At 33.5% G+C, this 17386-nt stretch overlaps 1 protein-coding gene across 1 annotated transcript in view; it reads left to right on the forward strand.

Annotated features, from left to right (window-relative positions):
* Window positions 1-2482: 2482 nt before the first annotated feature.
* Window positions 2483-17386, forward strand: part of LOC148311258 (uncharacterized) — a 44680-nt gene continuing 29776 nt past the window's right edge. Inside the window, exons 1-2 of the mRNA XM_088256966.1 lie at window positions 2483-3045; window positions 14504-15783. Of these exons, the coding sequence (XP_088113092.1) occupies window positions 3020-3045; window positions 14504-15783 (1306 nt within the window). The 5' untranslated portion in view covers window positions 2483-3019. The remainder of the gene's footprint in view (window positions 3046-14503; window positions 15784-17386) is intronic.

Here is a 17386-nt window from a genome sequence, read left to right on the forward strand (position 1 = left end):
GCGGGAAACTTCGTCAATGCATTGTTTGAACTTTTGATGATGTAACTTCCAGTCGAGTAACTTTATCTTGTTGTTTACAACTGAAATGTCTGTGCACGTGGCAACATAGCCGCCGAACGCGTCCTCGTATTGTTTACGTTTAACCTTTTTGATTTTAAATTACCGAGTGGTGGTCCCCTCGATTTTAATTGAGAACGTCACCTCCTGAATCGGATGTGACATCCTGAAGGGAGGCATTCCTTCGTCCCCTTTTCTCTGATTTAATCCCTACCTTTGATCACCCTCTTGTGTAGAAAGCTAATGCCAATGGACAGATTGTCAAAAGAGTCACCACCTCCAAGCGGCGCTAGTTGATGTGATGTGGTCGTGACAAGGTTTTTATTCAATAAATTTACCAAATTTATCCTGATAAAAAAAAAGCTTAGTAGGAAAAACTTTGCAACACCGTGGTATATCTGAATTTTATTGAATTTATTGATTGTTATTACCTATTTAAATTCAATATTTTTTTACTAACTTCGTACTTTTAGCAACTTGAAGTACTTTTGTAACGGAAAAATCTGTCTACTTTTTACCTTAAAACTATTTTCCCAGGGTAATTTTTCAATCTCTGTTCTCCCTCGGTATAAAACAAATACTTACGTTCGATGCCTTCCCCCATTCGCGACCGATGCCCTTTCAATTTGTGTAAGTGACATTGATAGGTTTTTGCTGAATGGATATGCCAAAAAATATAACCCAAATTGAAAGTGTTTTTTGTGATCGCTTTTTCACATTCTGTTTAATCCTGTCCGTCTTACTTAGATCCTCTGACAAAACGAGAGGCGAGAATGGCTGGTGATTTTATGGGAATTTAACTAAAAAAATCCTTCTTAAAACGCCACTTACAGTTACAAAAAAATACATAAGTTTTCATTAACGTATAAATATTTTTTTATAAATTGGTGGCGTTATCTCCGTTTCTAAATTGTTTAAACTAAATGTTAATTCTTTCAACTAAAATCAATTGCAAAATAATCATCCGAAAAGCTTAAAATCTCTTTTAGTGATTCTAATAAATTAATCACATATAAGTATTTCAAGTCAACAAAAGTAGCTCAATTTTCTTAAATACTTTACAATCTTTTACAGTTATGGTGCTACAAAAATAGCTCAAAATTACATATATTTTTTCATAATTTTCTAGTCGTGAAATTTTACTTTTTGCAATAATAAAGTAAACAAGAGATATTTTTTAAAAAAAATGTTTATTTAAATATATGCAGGTTGAATAAATCTTATTACAAGAATGTTAGCCTACGTAATAATTCCGTAAATGCGACCCAAAAATGAGTACAAATAATGATTTGTACTTATTTTTGGGTCGCATAGGCTCTTCGTATATATTTAACGTTGCCAACTAAAGTTACAGGACCATTGAAAAATCATATAAATACTTGTACCATAATTTTTTTTTATTTCAGTAGTACATAAAACTTTGGAAATAAATCACAGGGCAGTCTACGGAGGCAATCTGATTCGTTTTTTCCCGAATTTAGTGCGCAAGGGCACACAAATCATTCGTATGTCGATGCGGCGTGTTGCGCCGAGCTCCCGTCGGGGCAGCACCGTACAGCCTCGCGGATACATGCCTCGGTAGCACTATATCCCGAATCCTACCGCCGCGACTACCCCAGTCCGTTTTCTTTCCAGCGCACCCGGCGCAATGAAATATCTCCAGTACTGAGATTTAAGTTTTATTGGATTACTTGTAACATTCTATGAAATTGAAACATAATTTAAACTAAAAAGTGATCACTTCAATTAAACTTAAATTTAAATAAATGCCCAGACTTCCATATTGTTTTTCATCTTTGTTAAGATGTCAAAAATATATATCTTAATTGAAAAAATACACATTTTTTATATTTTGCCATATTAAAAAATCTCGACGTACAGATCAATTGAATTTTCCGACGAACAAAATTTTCTTGAAACCCAATTTTTGTTGTATTTTTAAGCTGCGGTAGCAATTATTTTCATGGAACTTTAGTGCTTGGGATCATTTCAACTATAATGTAACTAGATCTTTCTTTTACTCGCGGTCCAGTTCTAGCTAGTTTCGAAATAAATTTCCTGTGGTGTATATCAGCGTACGTCAGATTAATTGAATTTTCCGACGAAATAAATTTTCTTGAACTCAATTTGTTTGTTGGGTTTTTAAGCTATATTAACCATTATTTTGGTAGAATTTTAGTGCTTGGGATCATTTTGAACTATAATTCAATTTGGGATCTATCTTTTACTGGTCCAGTTCTAATTGCGAAGGCTCTAGGAATTTTCCTCTCATCCTGACGGCGCTTCTATCATCTCCCCACCACTTCTGGGCGGACTGGTGCGCGCGCAGACTCCGCCCTCGCGGTGGGGCGGAAGGGTGGGCGCGGGAGGGGGCGAGGGAAGGCGGGGGTAGCTCCGCAAGCCGCCCTCATTCTGGCCCGTGCCTCCATCGCACAGGGACGTCTCCGCCGTCAGCTCCGTAACAGTTTCCCTCGGCTGCGCGTAAAAGTTTTCAAACCCCGTCACCCACTTTTGACAAAGTTTGAAACTGCCGTGGCCAATCGATACCGTTGCGAATTTGCGTGGTGTCCTTTTTTAACGAATTAACTATCATTCGTCAACAACTTTAAGCTTCGTTCTTCGAGTGTGTATAATAAAAACACTGATTTTTAAGTGCTGCGTAATTTATCTGAAAAATCAGCGAATACTGAATTTTACTCCATTTTTGGTATTCATCAAAAATCACCTTCTACAATCGAAAAAGAAACACTTCTTCAGCCGTCGTTATTAATATGAGACAATTATGAGAAATTCAGCGGATTTTTTATGGACATTTGCGGAGTGAAGGGCTTCAATAAACGCTTACCGCCTCGAGTTTTAGATTTAAGTGGTGAAACGTGAACTGATTCGAGTTTTATGTGAATGACGAACTCATTGAACTCAGTTTCTTGGGCCGAGACAGTGGCCTCTAGTTTACAGTAATATGTCTGCCATGGTCAGACCTTTGTGGTAAGTTTTCATCTTTTTATTTTACTAAATATTATTGTTGTATTTTGTGTTTTATTTCCAAGTAGTTTGATATTTTGTTAATTTCTCTTCTATTCTCCAGTAATTTTTCTTCAGAATTTATTTTACCAATCTTAGATTTTTTGTACAGTATAATTTTTATATAAGTAAATTTAAAATCTATCAATCTGATCTAGTAAAAATTAAGTCCTGTTATCATACAAATCTATTTTTTAAGTTTATTTTCATAAAATACTTGATATTCACAACAAAGGCGATAATATTAACTTACAACAAAAAAATAACATCTATTAAGAAAAAAACATGATACGTTAAGTTTCAGTTGAATTATATTACGATGACTTTTATTTCGGTGACAGCTGTTTCGCATTAAAGTACCATTTTAACAGAAAATAACAGCCGCGTAATACAAAATTATTAAATTTTAATTCATTACTCGCATTTCTTGGTGGAATTTTATTTTATATAATAATAAAAACAGCTTAATTAATTAAAATGAAAAAAAGTTTTAAACTTGTTTAAATATTACCCAAAATTATTATTCTCGGATAAAAATAATTAAATGAATAGATCTGGAATATAAAATATGTAGAATCCTTGTTTTTTATAATTTTTCGGTTTGTCAAAAATATAAAATCCTGCTTTTAAAAAATATTATAGAACTGTACATAAAAATCCTGTCATTCTCGTTTATAGTTTGAACGAGTACAGTATTTATATAGCAGATTGAATAAGTGTAATCTGGATTTAATTCAACGTGCCCTAATTATCCTTGTTAGCCCATGAATGGAGCCAGAGTAAATGGGATTTGATCTCATTAATCGTGTCGTTACCAAACCAGCGATCGCAAAGCTAAGGCAAACGATCCATTCACTGTGTAATGTAAATGGTAGAATAATCTAATGCTACACGAGGAATTACAACCCCTGCATGAATATCGTATGAACGGAAGTCTACGTAAAATACTACCCTCGATTTTGTGAATGAATTTCACCCTCACCTGTCTACCGTAAAGTGGATTTAACCCTGATAGGATCTCGATGAATTTATGAATCACTCATACACCGTGTTTATTTTGTGGGAGAAAATCCTTAATACGATACTTCGTGTGGTTTGCACATGATACAGAAACGTTTAAATGAAAGGTGTCTTTGTTTTGAATTTTCTATTATAATCAAAACCTTTGTGCCTTAAATCGTTATGTTTCTACATTTATATTTTTCAGTACAATACGATTTTAAGGATATTACAATTAAAATCAATAACTGAAATGATGAAAAATACAATTTGGGGAATTTATGGAAAAAATATTTAAGAATTAATTATTATTGCGTAAGAAAATGTATTCTAGCATTGACGTCAGTAATAGTGCAAGAATAAATTTTATACAAAGTGTATAGAAAAGAAACGAAATCGATACCCTATTTTCCATTAAATTGCAAATTAAATAGGAAAAAATCACTTGCTATGTTTTTTTGCCAAAATACGTATTATGTGAAAAAATTGTGTTTCTCTAATATTATTTAGAAAACTTGTGAATTAGGTTAAATGTTGACAATATTATTATTTTCGTTTTGAATAATGCTGAAATTACGATTATTTTTCTTCCATCTCGCGTCCCTCTTAGATTTTAAACAAGTTTAATATAAAAAAATAGTGTTTCTCTCAATTTATTTAGGAAAATGTGAATAAGGTCAACAGTTTACACAACTCTTATTTAAATGCAGAATAATGTTGAAATTACGATAAGTTTTCTCCCATCCCTCCTCTCTTTTAGATTGACTGCAAAAATTCAGCCGTCTAAACATTTCACGGTCAGTCGTCTCTACCCTTTGTAATAATTCAATAGCAGGTACTTGCCTAAAGAACCCCCCATACGTGACGGTAAAGCCTTGGAGAAAAGACTGAATTCCACGACCGTGCCGAGGGTCTGAGGGGAAGCAGATATACTCTGGGGATCCCCCAAAGAAAAAAACCCTCCTCACTATACTCTCACTGGTGTTTACTTATGGGGTCCGAGAGAAAACGCTACCTGAAAATTAAAACGTTTTCATTATGCGAGCTTTGATATCCTAGAACTTGATTTATTTTGAAAAACATCTTAGGATACATTTTTTCTTAAAGATTCGGTAACTTTTTTCTTTTTACCCGTTAAGTGTTTGAAAAAAATACATTCTTTCTTAGTTTATTTAATTACGTTGTTTTAGTATGAAAGTCAGTGTGTTAGCTTTTTTCATTAAAACGTTCATCTTTATTTTAAAATATTTTATATTAAATCCTATTTCGCTTTTTATTATTGAATTATTTTCAAACACTTTAATTCAATTTCGTGTACTTGCATTTGATTTCTTCTGTTCAAACCCTAAAATAAATCTCAACTCAAAGTCAAAAAATACAAATTATGTATCTGTTGTATTCCGTAATTGAGTTGTAAATATGTAGAAAATGACGAATAGCAATTTTTAGCTTAATCTAAACGATTTGTCTGTAATAATAATTCCAGTAGATTAAACCTTTTTACAATTTTAAGAAATATGAGTATATCATATAGGTATGCAAAACTTTGAAAAGATATATTTTTTTCTAAAAAACTCGTTTTTATGTGTTATGTTTTGCACGTTCCTGAAAAATATCGTTGATCATTGACTAACACAAGTGTTGCTACTAAATCCCTAGTCGCGAATAAGATGGAACCCTTAAATCCAAGGGTCGGGGCACTATCCCTTGGCTAAGCCATGGGCTTTGGGGGCTGATTTACAGACGGAAGAAACGCCATTCGACTTCTGTGAGAGAATTCTCACAAAGAAGAGTGATAATTTCTTAATCTTATGGTGGAGTATCTTCCATTTAAAGACAAGGAAATATACATCCGTGCGTTTTCAAATGCGTTATATATAATTTTCTTCAACATAACGTTAACCCTTTTACTCTTTATACTATTGTTTTAATTATGCTTATACTCTTACTACTTTATACTTACATATAATCTTTTTACTTTAATTTTTTCACATTTAAACATGTTTTTATGAATAATCTATTTGTATTTGAAACAAATATTCTGATATTATTTCTTGCAAAATTTCAATGATTTTTCAAAATTAATTTCATATCTGTTTTATTTTCTTATAATGTTTTTTTTTTATATTTAATCACCCATTGCAAATTTGTACTTGTATATATAATATAATAAGGATTGCTGTCAAAGCTAACTCACTACAGCGCATTCTTATATCATATATAAAAGGGGTATCCTAAACTTTCAAGTCAATCAGTCTTTACATTTATTATCTCGACAGTTAGTGCGTTAGGCTACCATGTCGGAGGACCCGGGCTAAATTTCTAGGGAGGTCAAAATAATGATAAGTGATTTTTCACATTAATATGTAATTAATATTACCCCGGACTGGTATCTGAAACCCAGGATTGATCACCTCACCTTCATATAAGCAATCAATACATAACTGTGTCAATACGACGCAGTGCTTTGTACACCATTGGATTCAGATTTACAATATGAAAAATTTCCCATTATCGGCAAAGAAAGGAATCTTATCAACAAAGAATATAATGTAGTTATTATAACTTTATTTAATTTTTTATAAGAACATCATCAAGTCATCGACTGGAAGGTATCCAGCAATGAATTCTATTTTGGCCGTATTTTTTTTACTTATACCATATAAAGATTGTTTTACATAAAAAAAAAGATTAATTTACTCTTGACGCCATTTGGGTATTTAGAGCTCAAGTTTTGAATAGTAAATGACTTTACTCACATTCGTTTAGTTATTCGTAATATGATCATCTTCTTCTTGGTTCAATCCCAACTATCGTCTTTGTAGACGGGGTCAGCTCTTCTCACGTCATCTAGGCCATGACTTCGAATCACGTTATCTTCCTGTAGCATCCGTGAATTATATCTTCCTCTAGATGCCTTTCAAGGAAGATCAATAGCGATCGCCTAGTTCACAATATGTTCAGGTTCTCTGCGTCATATCACTCACTCCTTTCAACAATGTCACATAACAAAAACTTGATTTTCCAGTAGCTCGTTTTTAAAGTTTGAAAAAATATAATACAATGTATTAAAAATAAATATCTAGCCACTTATTGAACTTTTTACTGTGCAACAGATCTTTTTAAGTAAAACTTGAATGTTTTTTCTCCATTTAAAAAAATAATTAGTATATTTAAAAAATAATTAAACAATAACAAACCCTTTCTTCAAAATGCAAAAACAAAACTTTCTGCCCTGTAGCGGGTAAATATTAAGTTTAAAATATGCCGCTTTTGCTGGGATATAGTACATTTTCTGGACATTCTGAAAACATGCACAACTGAAAATCGACGATTTTTGATATATGACGTTGTTGAAAGGGGTGAGCGATATGTGCCAATACCGTCCCAATAGCCTTTTCTCTCCTATTTTATAATACTTTTCTTACCTTAGTGTTTGAGTATTTATGTGGATCTGTTTAATTCATAATAAAAAACATCCGTATAAACGTTATAAGCCGTTTTCACCGATTGAATAATGAATTTTTTTTTTCAAATACGTACAATTAAAAAAAAATTGTCTTAATTTATAACTAGACTTAAGTGCTTTCCACTTAAATTTTCATTACTTAATATATTTTTAAAATATATAATAAGTTTAAAAGGCGAGTGGATTACGGATCCGCCCTGAGATGAAGACGGGTTTATCTAATTTGAGTGAGGCGGTCGCGAACCACTAAAGGCTAAACCAAAGGGAAGCTCGCCATTATTATTAACAAGGGGTAATTATAAAGCCCAAGCTGCATCTCCCTTCGCCAAGACGACAGAACGAGGATGTGCTTGTATTGCGGTAACGGCATTGAATTAAACGTTTTATTCGGCAGTTGAAAGCTCGCGTCTATTTACGTTTATGCTCTGCACACAGCTTCAGCTAGAATACTATATACTAAATTAAAATTAAAAGATTTTTTTTTCGATAGATATATTGGGGTGGTTTCGGCATGTGAATCAAATAGGTGAAGTAAGAACAGTGAAACAAATTTATGATACGAATTCAGTTAGTAGTTGGAGCAGAGGAAGACCGAGGAAATCAAGCCATAATCAAGTATTTTAAATCCTTAAAATTAGTTAGTTTTTTTAATAATCTACAGGCAATGGTTTTGATATTATTCTGGAATATTTTTATTGATTTGGTGAAATATACAACATTTAAGGCTATTTAAAATATCGCAAGAAATTCCTATAAACTACTCTTTTTTTTACCATTCTCAAAATGAAAAATAAATGTTTAATTCTTGGAGCTATTAATCGTGATAATAATAAATTACAATCATTAGATTTCTTATAGTTTGAACGATTCCAACACATTTTTCAGTTCATAAAAAAAAATTATGGAAATATCAAATACTTTTTTGTCCTATATCCGTACTTATTAATTTATAATTTAAGATCTACATATTATTTAAATTTCTGTAAAATACTTTGTTATTCTATCTAACTACATAGGTATCTTTGAACGCACTATACAACACATACATACTTTATATGTAAAGATCTTGTAGTGAGTTAATAAAGCAATTTAAATTTAAATTTAAAACAAACTTTGCAGACACCGACCGTTGGCCGTACAAGACACCTAACGAGAATCCCAGAACTTAACTTTTTCCTCTTGAGTGTGGCTATTATATTAAAGCTCTTTTTTAAAAATCACAGATTTCTTTGAGCAATATATGAAGAACATCATTTATTCAAATATATTAAAATTTCAATTTAAAAAAATATTGTCTTCTATGTGATATTATATAATGGAGGATATTAAATTGTTGTTGATAACAAAACCAATGTTGGTTTTATGAGCCAAGATGTATTATTCTCTTCCCAAACCGTAGCGAAGTTACCCTTTACTCCTTGCATCTTTAACATCCTTAACCTTTCCACACCCGAACTAAGGCTACGTGTTTCAGCCCAGACAACCACCTTGCTTCCTCCCCATCCCATTTCTCAGAAACTACCCCTGGAAATTACCCCATACGGAGTCTGGTTGCGCTTTGCTCTGTGGTCAGGTAACACAGCCTTCGGGCGAAGGGTAATAATCTCAGAACACACCTTGGGATTTGCAAAACCTGCTGATTTTATACATTACCCCCGGCTTCTGTATCGCCAATTATAACTACTTTAGCCAGAGATAGCTAAAGCGAACATTGGGAGGTAAAAGCTTGTATGGGTTTCGCCATTAAACTTTCCATTGTTATTCCAAACACACATTTCCACCTTCGGATATGATTCCCCTGTTTCGAGAGATTCCCTAGTAAAATGATTATGTTGTACATTAGAGCCTATTATTGTAAATTTACAGATACAAACGTGTCTTTTGTAACATCAAAAATGTAAAAGAATATCCTGTTATTATGATGGTTTCATCGATAATTATACGGATATTTCATACAGTAAAAATATGGAGTTTTTATAAGAACACTTTATTTCGAAACGCAATTTTTTCGCTTTTCATCGCAATATATGTATACATATTTTAAAAACAAGATAGTTTTCTGAGAAAGTTTACTCTGTTTCTAACTAATTAACTTATCATCACGCCGCTTCTACGCAGGGGTAGGCAGGGACAATAGAACGCCACACCACTCTGTCTTTACAAACAATCTTCACCTGTTTCACATTCATCCATCTCCTTATACATACCCGCCGATTATTTCGACTCCTGACCTGACCACTTTCAGTATTTTAAATAAATAATTGATCACGCCAATTTTTCCTCGGTTTCCTCCACTTCTATTTATTCTCTACTACATTCACCTCATATATTTGTTTTATTTTTCCTTCCTCAATAATTCATTATGTTACCATCTCAACACACCTTTCTTAATTGAATTGATTTCGTTTGTCTCAGCCATGCACTCTTTCCTTATTTCATCATTCGAACGTCTATCGTATATCTTTTTGCGGCACATTCGTCTGATCGCATTTCGACTGCATTCAATCTATTTTCATCCTTTTTATGCCAACCCTACGCTTTACTTTAATAGTTCCGTACAATTTATAATACATTATTGGAACGATCGATGAATATTCGCCAGTTTTCCGGAATCAAGCAATTAACTTCGATTTTTCCATTATATTTAATTCTTTTTGGTTTGAAATGTAATATCGCTTGCCGTTTCTTTACATGATTAGCTTAAGGACGAAAATCACCTTAAATTATCCAGATTTACCCAACCCCGTAACGCATTACCGTAAAATCAGCCCTAACAGGATAATTACAAGATCAAATGATTTCTCAGTCAAGGGTTCCACTTGGGGTTAGGCTTGTGGAAGGCAAATGACACGTTAGGAAAGCATGCAACACCACTCACTGAGAATGTCATTCGGCTATAAAATCATGTCGAAGTAGTCATTAGTATGGAAACAACCGATATGGGGTTGCATTTCTCCCACGGTTTGTGACATTCATTCGATTTGGATACCACCCAACAAATTATTTTCGAATAAATTGTAACGCTATTTTATTTTATACACCTGAGTTCATTTTTATTATTAACTTAAAGATGTCTTAATTAAAAAGGACTATCTGTCGTTTTTATACAACAATAAAAAACCATTCACAACGTGCTGAAAGCCATAGATTTTATTAATTTAGAAATTTAACAGAACATTAAGATAAATACATTTACAAATGATTAACAAATAAAACAGGTAATTGTAACATTCCAATTATAAAAGTTCACAAATGTTAAATGAGTTAAAAGTAAACAGCAAGAATAACATACAGCAAAAGTTATGTAGATTAATAGGCAGACTTAATTTAGAGCTAAAATAAAAATAGCCCGTCCTAACCTATGGCGCGGAAACAATGACTCTGACCAAGCAATCCTTCCATATGTTGCAAGTTACACAGAGGAGCATGGAGCGAATTATGCTTGGAATAACATTAAGAGACAGAAAAAGGAACGATTGGATCCGACGCCAGACACAGGTCTGCGACGTGGTAGAGCGAATTGCTTGGCTGAAGTGGAAATGGGCCGGTCACATAGCCAGAATGACCGACGACAGATGGACGAAACGCGTTCTGGTCTGGAGACCGAGGAACCAGAGGCCTCAAGGACGTACACCGATGAGATGGGTGGACGACATCAGGAAGTTTGCTGAAAGACAGTGGATGGGGACGGCGCAGGATAGGGTGGAGTGGAGGCGGAAGGGGGAGGCCTATGTCCAGCAGTGGACCTCAACGGGCTGATATGACGATGAAGTTAAAAATAATAATAATAAAGAAGAAAAAAACATTTACAGTTATAAGATGTACAAATTAAGAAGAGCAAAAAAAATATAATAAGTGCTATAAAGCAACAGCAAACCAGTAAACCAGTAAACATATAAAACGGATAACATACGCAACAGATACGTAGCTATTCATATATTGATACGTAGTATCAATATATTAATATGTGGCATCAGTATATAAATATCTCCTATGTGAACAAACCCAGCGCTGGAAACAAAAATTGTCGTATTTCTTATCAGGGATATGTAACTTTTTTTCTTTTTCCTTTTTTTAGATACTAATGAATATTAAAAGCACTGTTAACTTTGTGGTATAGTAATTTAATACTCTCCTTATCATTCATCGTTCGCTTTGTGTAATATCACTTAAAAATACTACTTCATGACAACCGATTTCAAAACAACTATTCTCTCATCATGTCAACTGTAGACTACAGTTTTCTTGGTGGTTATTCCAAAACTCGTAGTCATGAAGTAGTGTTTTGAGTATCACACAAAGTGAACGATGAGTGATAAAGATGGTGTTAAACTAATATTCATCATTGAAATATTTTGCGTTTTTTGTAAAAAGGTTCACATTGCAAATACGTACTGAATAACGATTTTTACGACTTATTGTGAAGTCATTAACATTATTTTGTTGAATGCTATCTTTTATATTCTACATTTTATGCTTATATCACTCTGTAAATATATCATAAAGTACAATAACTACGAATCTACTGATATATGTTATTTTTCTGTTTTTTTTTAACGATATATTTCATTTATTTGTATTATACTACATTAAAAGTTACGTACATTGTTGCCTAGCAAATAAACGTACGAGTGCTTTATAAATTATATAATTTTCCTATTCTAAATGATTATTCAGTTAGAGCACCAGACGCAATATACAAAGGTCCTGTGTTCGAGGTTCCTTTATTTCATATTTTGTTGTCAATCCCTCTTTAAACATTTTTTGTTATTGATGTTTCAGACAGGTCGTAAGCCCTGTAAATGTTGAAAGACTTATTCCATTCTTTAATAACTTTACTTCGTCTCTGTGAGTAATTTACAATATAAATCAACAAGTCCGCCAATGTACATATTTCTTTTCTGTACATGAAGTTTAAATAATTAAATAAATATATTCCTTAGAGAATCACACTAATGGTTTGTACCTATAAAATATTAAATGTCACGTATATTTTTTGTGTTTGTATAGATTATTAAATTTATTTTCATTCCATAGTTTTTTTTATCTATTTATGTGTTTTTTCATATATATTTATTTGGAATTTTCATTTTTTCTGAATCTTACAAATTGTTGAATAACACTAATTATTATTTTACAAGTTATAATATATCGTTGTTTACATGTTTTATTGAAATAATAACATGTTTCGTGATTGTACGCAAAAAAAATATGTACGCAAGTACTCTCTGAGTTGAGATATTTCTATTTTGATTAATAAAATAAATTCCATTTTCAAACACATTTTTTTCTAAACAAAATAGTTCGATGGCGGAAATTTAAAAAGTCACGTCATGAAATCAAAAGTGGTAACGGAAGTTTTAATTTGTAAAATGAACTGTTTTTTTCGAGGTAAATGTTTAAATTATTTTTTTAATACAAATAAGTGTCGCACCCTGATTTTTGATAACAATAAACTAATAAATTTCATGCAATATATATCAATTTTTTTTTCACTTGATATCTTAAGTTAGGAAATATATTAACTATGTAGAACGTTGTCAATATATGAATGCATCGGTGAAATCTTAAAATCCCTCTTTAAATTAAAATCATATTAATACCGTCTTTGCTTTCCATCTTCCTTTTTTTAATGGAGTTTCTATTAATCTCTTTTCCATACATCAGGCATCTGCACCATGTGCCTTTTAATTTATGACCGTCATCTGTATTCTACTTCAGTTCCGAAACTAAAGGGTAGTACTGATCATCTTGCATTTATACTATATTATTAACTTTAAATTTTCACCGCTTCGATCCAGTGTATGTTAATGCTTTATACACCATCTGTATGCATAAACGGACCAAAGAATTTATTTTTATACGTATATATTTATCATATATAAAAATTACTAATAACAATTTAAAATAATGTGGCCTAACTGAATTTTCCCGTGCCGAGGGCATATATAATACTTTTTTCCCTTTATTTCTACAATTCGTTTTGTCTGTGACTCTTTATAATGGTTTTGAATTTTCAAGGGACTCATTCACGCCCGAATATAATTTATTTGAAGTAGACCAAACAACTCGAATTGAAATAAAACTCGTGTATGTAACTCACAGCTTTATTATTAAAATATCGTTAGAATATATTTTTGGTAGTCATATGACTATATAAACGTTGAAATATAATGATAAATTGATTATAGTGCTGATAACAACTTGTTTAAATACAAATATCGACAAAGAAAAAAAACTGTAAGAATTTCCATCTCAGAAATCGTTTTACCGCAATTTTTTTTCATAATTATATTTTCAATAATATAAATATGTTCAAAGTTTACATTTCCGGTTTCAGCGATGCCTTTTGAATTTTTTTTCGTATTTTCCTTTTTCAGACTTATTCATTGTTTTAAAATATTCGTTAGGTATATTTATTTTCATCCCTTTCGTTTAAAGAAAATTTCTGTTTTTAAAAAACAAACCATTAATACTGCCGAATTTATTTTATTTATCACTTGATTTATTACGAATTTATATGTATCATTCATTTTATAATAATTTTATTTCGTTTAGAGTTGTTAATGGTTTTCATTTGATGATAATCTTAATGTATGTTTTTGTTGTCATGTATGAAGGTAGGTAACATTGTTTATCTAGGGAGCAAGTGGCCTTAGGATAATCCACCACCACCGTGTTATGGTACGGCGAATGTGTTACTTGTTGTAATTTGGGGTAGACCGTACGTTCAATGAAACAAAGCAACATTTTTTGCCAGAAACCTTTTAAGTGCGGGCTAATTTCACTGCTTTCAATTAACTTTAGACAAACCTTTTCACCTCCTTGCATATAATTACATTAAAAAATTTAATAAAACACAAAAAAATCTTTTCTATATAAACAAGAGTTTATTTTATCGCGTAATTACGTATGGTCTGTGCACTAAAACAAAAAATGTTGCTTTTGTTCTAGGTCCAGTTCGATCCCCACTACCCAAACAAATTTAATGCAATTGAAAAAGCGAAAGCTCGAATCTGCCAATGAATTAGATAAGACAAAGATCATGGGCTCCGGGAGAGGGAGGGTAGGGGAGGACGAAGGGGACCCGACGGGGACAGGCGGAGGGGAGCAGACGGGAGGCAACAAGAGAAGGCGTAGATTAGCGGACGAAGATGACGCCGAAGGCCAAACAGCCCCGCTGCCGCAGAAAAAACGGGGCTTACCTCACGGACTCGCGGCGCAACCTAGTCCATCGAGAAAACCTCTCAAAGACGGACATCCGGAAACGGAAGATGACGAAGTCCTCATCAGAGAAACTCAAGCGGCCCTGAAAAGTCTCTCGGGCAGTTGGCCGCACGAACAACGAAGTTCTCTGTACACCAGACCTGAACCCGAGGAGTCTCCGGCGTTTGAAAACCTTTTTGAAGATAAAAAAGCCAGCATCAAAATGTCTCCTTCTTCCTTCTCAACGTCATCTTCGGGAAGCATGGACGCCTCAAACTCGTTGAAGGATGTCGTCACATTCAGAGATCAAATCGACGGTAAATTTAAGAATTCGAATAAAGTAGATAGCAAACAATCAAACAAATCAAACAGAAGATCAGACAAGGAAAATGATTCATACAGAGACAAAAATGATTCACCAAAACCGAATGAGAAATACTCGTCTGGTTACGATCCTCCCGATTTTAACGAACTCGTCGATGACTCGTCGAACGATCTTGAAATTGATATATCGGAACAGAGTAACGACAGAGACGACGACGAAAAGTCCGAAGGTCGTCAGCGAAGGAAGTCTGAAGACAAGAAAGATCATAATAGTAATCAGAGACTGTCTCTCTATAGTGCGTACAAAGCGGCAACAGCCTCGCATCCGATATTTTCTCAATCCGCCTTTAAACCTCCTCCTGAGATCGGTAAACACGCGAGAGGCTCCGGGAACCTCGGACCATATCCTGCCGAAGCGACGTTCGTCGGCTATCCAGAAGGATTACCTCCCGGTCATCACGGGTTGATGTTGAACGAATCCAAGCCGATTGTCCCATCGAAGATCGCCGTCGAGGAGACAGTCAGGTCCGAAGGCAGCGGAAATGTAAAGGAGGGTTTTGGCAAGCAATACACGGTGCTGCAACCCGCGGGGGCCGGGTCGCGGGCCACGGCCCTGCAAGAGGCGGCTCGGGGGGCGCCCAGCGTGACCGCTGTGGCGGAGCTGCGCCCCCCGCCGGCCCTGTCCCCCGCCAGCCTCTCGAGAGGTGAGACTCTACCTATCACCAATTGCTTCATACTTTACATGTTCCTCTATTTTCTCTGTAAAAAAAATATATCAAAAAAAATCTTCTTTTTCAAAATATATAACTTTTTTTTTCACAATTCGTGCTTTTGAAATTTCCTTACGCGTTTTTCCTATGGAGTGTTTGCATTAAATGAAAGTAATAGTAAATACTCGTCCTTTCTCAATCAACTTCTTGTTCCTATGCAAATGTCTGAATACATTTTTTATGACTATAACAACGCCTAATTGCTCCTCGCAGTACTTTTCGTTAACCTTTCGATGTTATACCATACTATGTGAGCCTGGGGTGTGTTTTCCAGCCCTTTTCATCAGCAATGTTTCAACTTCAGATAAGAAAGCTGGATTACTGTCGTCGTATTTATATGTTTTAAGTATTTCAAGAAAGTATAAAATTTAATTTGCAACATTTTTCTAAATAGATTATGGATTCCTGTAGAGTTTGGATTATTACGGTAATGTATATGAATGTACATATGTACATGCATCCGTTTCCCGTCTAATGGAGACTAATATTCCCCTAAATAATGTAGTTTTTGTTCTTTAATACGATCAATTTCTAGACCTTCGGTCGTAAGACGCTATTAAATCAGAATATTATCAATAAAGTGTATCTAATCCGAAAAAGCAAGGCAAACTTTGGCCGTCGGATTGCCCATAATTTTCAATAAAAAGTTCCCAAACTTTTATCTGTGTTTAAAGTTGTCACCGAACTTCCGCCACGGTCCTCATTGAATCTGTCATGTTTAGTGGGTTTTATTGTTGGCAAATATATTTATCGTGATCGACTTCTAACTTGGATATTTCTTCTGTTTATAAACATTGTCTCGAAAGTTTTATTCTTTGTATCTCTTTTATTCTTTTGGGGGGCTTTGAAAATAAGAAAGCTTCATTAGATTCTGTCTTTTTGATGCTTTTATACCGGAATTTCAACCTACAGAACTATGATCATAAAATTCTTTTCGTTTTCATTAAGGACGATAAATTTTAAGTTTATCTATTCGTTTTGAATAACCGTCTTACGTTTGTATCTCTTGGCAAATCCAAATAAGTACGTTATTTCTCGAATCTCTCTCTCCATAAAACGTACAGACCCGAAAGACAAACACTTGACGAGAAGCGACAAGTAAAACAGGCTTTCAATTAAGAAAAGTCTCGTGCGTTGATTACTGCAACAGACAGACGTCAGCGAGTGCATTTTACTAGTTTCCGAGAATAAATACACACGTCTTGTTTTATGTTAGACTTTTGAACGCTGTTTGAGTTTAATTGCGCCGGATACTTTGCGAAACTTTCTGTGTAAATAAGACGGTAATGCAATCTTTAATTAGTTCTCCTACAACTTGTACCTATACAAGATATAGGTATAACTTCCAAATTGACTGAGTGTTATGCGCAATACTACATATTTTTGTTTTACTATGAGTATTTCACCCCTTTAGATGTACGAGTATACATAATTGTATACAATTATCATAAATCTCGATTATCATACCAACATAATAAAAATCTATGTTTTTTTTTTCAAAAAATACTGTGTATTTATTTTAGACTTACGATTTTTT

The sequence above is a fragment of the Brachycentrus maculatus genome, unplaced genomic scaffold, assembly GCF_059751285.1.
Source record: "Brachycentrus maculatus isolate JH-2025_06_01 unplaced genomic scaffold, ASM5975128v1 h1tg000069l, whole genome shotgun sequence".
NCBI lineage: Eukaryota > Metazoa > Arthropoda > Insecta > Trichoptera > Brachycentridae > Brachycentrus > Brachycentrus maculatus.